The sequence below is a fragment of the Lissotriton helveticus genome, chromosome 5_1 (genome assembly GCF_964261635.1).
Source record: "Lissotriton helveticus chromosome 5_1, aLisHel1.1, whole genome shotgun sequence".
Classification (NCBI taxonomy): Eukaryota; Metazoa; Chordata; class Amphibia; order Caudata; family Salamandridae; genus Lissotriton; species Lissotriton helveticus.
In genome coordinates, this window is record NC_136065.1 from 435,643,263 (window position 1) to 435,649,161 (window position 5,899).

At 44.9% G+C, this 5,899-nt stretch overlaps 1 protein-coding gene across 1 annotated transcript; it reads left to right on the forward strand.

Annotated features, from left to right (window-relative positions):
- The first annotated feature begins 282 nt into the window (after nt 1-282).
- On the forward strand, nt 283-4,368 carry WDHD1 (WD repeat and HMG-box DNA binding protein 1). Its single transcript, XM_078642634.1, has one exon. The coding sequence runs from the start codon at nt 743-745 to the stop codon at nt 4,112-4,114; it is 3,372 nt and encodes a 1,123-aa protein (XP_078498760.1). The 5' UTR covers nt 283-742; the 3' UTR covers nt 4,115-4,368.
- The last annotated feature ends 1,531 nt before the right edge of the window (nt 4,369-5,899 follow it).

Genomic DNA, 5,899 nt, shown 5'->3' on the forward strand with positions numbered 1-5,899 from the left:
TTGACATAATGATTGGACAGAAACTGAAACGTCAAAATCTCACGGTGACCATCGTACCCTTGAGGTTCTTTGACATTACGCAGATTTTGACTGAAATTAAATAGTAAACGTCCCCTGTGCAAGATGTCCGCCGCAAGTGGCAGGGTTTTCAGTACACCTAACTAACCCCATTTACAGTGCTCATGAAGGACACCGTTCGAAAATGGCCGACACGAGGCGTGGCTTCCTGAAGCAGTCAAATCGCAGCCAATCCGTGGCCTCCTTATTTGAAGTTCACAATCTAAACACTGGAACCCGCGAAATCTTCTGTTCGCGCCATTCCTTCTCCCGCCAGCAATCAACAGAACTGTGCAGCGGAACCTGGTCCTTCGCCTGGAGATCTATTGGAATTATCGGCCTATGTGGAGACGGTAACGGCCGCTCGTCACTAGGGGCAAGAGCTCCCAGTGAAATTTCAAGTTTCACCAGTTCTGGTTTGGCGGACGATCCACACCAAAAGCTTTCCAGGTCAGTCTGCAAGAGAGCCGCTGCTCCGTGTCACTGCCTCATTAAGGCTGAGCACTTACTTGCACGGATTAAGCATTTGCCTGTCCTTTCTACATCATGGCAATGTGACGGCTCTGATCTTCGTGCTGCCCACAACACCCGGTTCATCCGCCAACTCTGACGAAGCACTTAAAGGCGATAATACCGTTGCCAGCTCTTCAGTCGTCACCCACATCTGTCAGACTTTTGAAGGAAGATGCCTTCCACAAAACTGCCCATGAGGTACGGACATACAGAGGGTCATACCGACGTCTGCTTCGATGACTCGGGGAGCTGCATTGCCACCTGCGGGAGCGATGGTGATATTAGGATCTGGCAGAGCTTGGACGATGACGACCCCAAGTCCATCAGCGTGGGCGAAAGGGCCTACGCTCTGGCTTTAAAGAATGGAAAAATGGTGACCGCAGTTTCCAACAACACTGTCCAGATTCATACATTCCCAGACGGAGTGCCCGATGGCATCTTGACCCGCTTCACTACCAACGCAAACCATGTTGTCTTTAATGAGGATGGCACTCAAGTGGCGGCAGGATCCAGTGACTTTTTGGTTAAAGTCGTGCAAGTGAGTGACAGCAGCCAACAGAAAACATTTCGTGGGCATGACGCTCCCATCCTGAGTCTCTCCTTTGATCCCAAAAATGCATTTTTAGCATCTGCAAGCTGTGATGGGTCTGTCAGGGTGTGGAATATTGAAGATCAGACCTGTGAGGTAAACTGGGACTTGCTGCCAAAGTGCAATGATGTGGTAAACGCGAAAGCCATTTGTAGGCTTGCTTGGCAACCTAGAAGTGGAAAGTTTCTAGCTGTTCCAGTCGCGACAACTGTCAAATTGTACGAGAGACAGACCTGGCGTAATGAAGTGAATCTTTCAAATGACTTTGTTAGTCAGACTTTGAATGTGGTGACTTGGTCGCCTTGCGGGCAGTTCATTGTCGCTGGCACTGTTGATGGCTGCATTATTGTGTGGAATGTGCTAACAAAACAGTGCATTGAGAAAGTGAAGCATGAGAAAGGGTACACAATCTGTTGCTTGGCCTGGCACCCCAAAGGGGGTCAAATAGCCTACACAGACACTGAGGGAAATTTGGGATTACTGGACAATGTGTGTAGTGATGACAAAAAAGAACCCATCAACAGTGTTTCCAGTGCAGTCACAAAAGACTATGATGAACTTTTTGATGGTGATGATGACGATGAAGACTTTCTAAATCGAGATCCGATGGAACCACAAGATGATGAGGATGGTCCCATGCCAGTTTCTGGTCGCACCAGACTTCGTGGGCCAATATTGGATGATGATGATTCGCTGGATATACCATCATTAAAGAATGGTGCCGATCATGAGGGCGACATTGGTGAAGAGATTGATGGTGATGAAGTTGGCAGCCTGAAAATAGTTCCAGTACCTGCAGCTCAGCGACCCGTCTATGATGGGCCAATGCCAACCCCACGCCAGAAGCCTTTTCAATCTGGGTCCACTCCTTCTCACCTCATGCACCGCTTCATGGTATGGAATTCAGTTGGGGTGATTCGTTGTTACAATGATGAGCAAGATAATGCCATAGATGTTGAATTTCATGATACCTCTGTTCACCATGCCATGCACTTAACGAACACACTTAGTCATACAATCGCAGATATGTCTCAAGAAGCGGTTGTGCTTGCATGCGTCAGTACAGAAGAGCTGCAAAGCAAGCTTCAGTGTCTTCATTTCAGCTCCTGGGATACAAACAAAGAGTGGACGGTGGACATGCCCAAGAGTGAAGACATCCTGGCTGTTTGTCTTGGGCAAGGATGGGTTGCCTGTGGCACAAGTTCGTTGTTGCTTCGAGTGTTTACAGTTGGGGGAGTTCAGAGGGAAATCTTCAGCCTGCTTGGTCCTGTGGTTTCGATGGCTGGTCATGGGGAGCAACTTATGATAGTCTATCACAGAGGAGTCGGATTTGATGGTGACCAGTGCCTTGGAGTGCAGCTGTTTGAGCTGGGAAAGAAAAAGAGTCAGGTGTTACATGGCGACCCCCTTCCTCTTGGAAGGAAAGCCTCTCTAACTTGGGTAGGATTTTCAGCAGAAGGTACCCCTTGCTATGTGGACTCTGATGGCATTGTGCGGATGTTGAATCGTGGACTTGGTAACACCTGGTCCCCTGTTTGTGATCTGAGAGAATACTGCAAAGGGAAGTCTGATCATTTCTGGGTGGTTGGAATACATGAGAACCCACAGCAACTCCGGTGTATTCCTTGTAAAGGAGCTAGATTCCCTCCTACGCTCCCACGGCCTGCTGTTGGAGTGTTGGCGTTCAAACTTCCTTATTGTCAAATAACAACCGAGAAGGGACAGATGGAAGAGCAGTACTGGCGCTCTGTAGTATTCAACCACCACATAGACTACTTGTCTCAAAATGATTACGAGTGCGATGAAAGTGTGAAAACCCAGACATTGAAGGAGCAACAAGAGCTTCTAATGAAAATGTTTGCTCTTTCTTGTAAGCTTGAGCGTGAGTTTCGTTGTATGGAGCTTGCTGAGTTGATGGCTCCAAATGTAGTGAATTTAGCAATCCAGTATGCTTCCCGCTCTAAAAAGCTCCTGTTGGCCCAGCGACTAAGTGAGCTTGCCCTGGAGAAGGCTGCTGAGTTGGCAGCTGCTCAGGAACAAGTCCAGGAAGAGGAACAGGAGGAAGACTTTCGGAGCAGGTTGAATGCTGGGTATAGCAGGACCCGAACAGAATGGAATAAGCCTTTGCTTAGGAACGAGAGAGATGAGCAAGATATGGAAGACCATGATGAAGCAGAAACTGTGGACGATGAAATGTCAGAGAGAACTGCTGAATTGCAAAAACAAAGACTTAATCCTTTCAGGAAAAGTTCTGAAGAGTCCACGCCCAAAAATGAGGGTACATTAATATCCAACAGCCAGGGTAGAGTTAATCCTTTCAAGGTAGCTTCAAAGCCAAGAAGTCCTGCGATCCAGGGGGGTGCTGTCCGTTCTGCCAACATTCTAGACAACATAAACACATTTTCTAAGAAACCAGTAACCCCTAGTAGTCTGGGTCAGAGCAAACAGAAGTCTGTTGAGATTAAACCACTGATCCCGAAGCCAAAGTCTAAGCAGGGACAAGCTACGTTATTCCACATGATCACTCCTAAAGCTGACAGTAAAAAAGCAGAGGAAAAGGAAAGAAAAGATGAGAATGTATTGCCTGAAACACCAGTAGTTCCCGCTGCAAAACCCAAGACCGGTTTCCAGCTCTGGTTGGACAACAACCGAGCAAGCATTATAGCAGATAGCCCTGAGTTAGAGGAATCAGAAGTGATCAAGGAGGGCATGAGCCGCTTCCGAATGCTCTCACCTGAAGATAGGATGCTGTGGACTGAGAAGGCGAAAGGGAACTCTTCTGGGGATGCCAATGACCTAACTGATGCCAAGAAGAGAAAACGCCCAGCAGATGAGGATGAAGGGCGAAAGCAGAGCCGAGCTGCAGAGAATGATGACACTAACTCATCCAAAAAGCGCAAGCCTTTTGACCAGGCGACAAATAAACTGTCCGCATTTGCTTTCAAAAAAGACTAAATCAAATGCCTTGTTACCACATGAAAGGTCTGCCATCGGGTCCAATCCTAATAAAGAAATCCCAGACTTTCCAGAGGGAATGCACCAGAAGAACAAATTCGCATTTTTTCTAGTTGGGTAAAAATGGTAATAAAATATTTTAAATAAGTTAATGTGCACAGAAATATTTCAAGGCACTTATTTGTTGCAGTGAATCGTTTTGTTAAATAAACATACTTGGTTTTATAGAAACACTTTGAACCAAATTACCTGCAGCAAGACGGTTTGTGTTTTTCCTCCACCCTTTTAAGGCACCATTGGCACCCCTCAATTGCTGCCTTCTTTTACTCGCTGTTTTTCAGGTTGTTGAGTTGCTTGTCGGTGCAAGGTGGTTGTAGGGTGTTTTGGTTGTAGAACTGGTGTATGTCACCAGGCGATTGGTCACAGGGAGATAGGTATGTGCATTTTCCAGTCTGCATATGTGTGTGCATTTGTCTTGGTTACCTATTAATCATGATTCCTCCCTCGTCCGTTCTCCTGTACCTATTCCCTGATCAGGCACCCAACTCTTGATTTTATCTGCCGTTGGCTCCCCACCACATCCTGGATTTGTAAATCAGTGCAGAAGTCTATCTGCACCTGTGTACGGACCCTTTATCTACTTGTGAATGCACTTGCCCTCCATGGGAAGATACCTTCCTTTTTTTGCTCAGTTCCTGCTATCTAACCCCTGGCTTTGTACTAACACTTATCCACGCATATTTGCACGAGGTGCCTGTTTTCTGCTTGCACTTGCATATCTCTGCAAACGCCGAATTTGTTTCCCACCTTCATTTCTCTCACTACCATCCTAAAGCCCTCCACATATGGAGTTGCAGACCTCTATAGATATCTATTGTTTCTGCAGTTATCTGTGCCTTACTGCTCCAGTCCCTGCTTCTAGCATCTGCATTTAAAGATTACATTGGAATTGGCACGTTTATGGGGCCTTGATTGACTCATCACAAAATTACATAATGTAGTCTTTTTTTCCCCCAATGTAATTTATATTAGACTCATTGCAATTGGAAAGAGAGACAGCACACTTTGTATGTGGGTTCGTGGGCTAACATAAAATGCCTCTTTGCCCTTTGAAATGTGTCCCAGAGTAGCGAGGGTGGCAAAAGGTGCCGGTTGACTAGTTTTAATTTATAGCTGTTAAAGTTGGAAAAGAGACAAAAGTTTTACCTGGTTAAAATAAAATTACCATGATTATGAGATTTTTTGTTATTGGCAATTCAATGTCCCTAACATGTTGGGTGCAGCTTCTATTGGAAAGCGTTTTGGGAGGTTGCTATCCGTTGTACTCATTTGTTATTTGTATAGATTCGTTTTTCAAGACCGAGTACTAAAGAAAGGTTTGAAACTGAAGAGCATTTTAAAGGATGACCTTTATATTTATATATATATATATATATATATATATATATATATATTCACTGAAAAAACCATAGGTTATAGACCATATATAGTTAGGAATTAGCATTTAAAAAACCTTATTTTACTCACACAAAACCATTGAAATTCCATATATAGTTAGTTGCACTAACTATATATTGCGCACCCGCAATCCACTGCTGATCATGTCACATATTACATCATTCATGACATGGTCAGTGACATCACTGATGACATCACTGATGACAACATCCAGTGATTATGTGTTTCTGTAAAGTTTAAATATGTTTTACATATTGAAGAATGAGTGGATGTATAAGTGTCTGAATGAAGGTTTTAGTAGGTGCGTGATTGACTGTATGAGTGAGT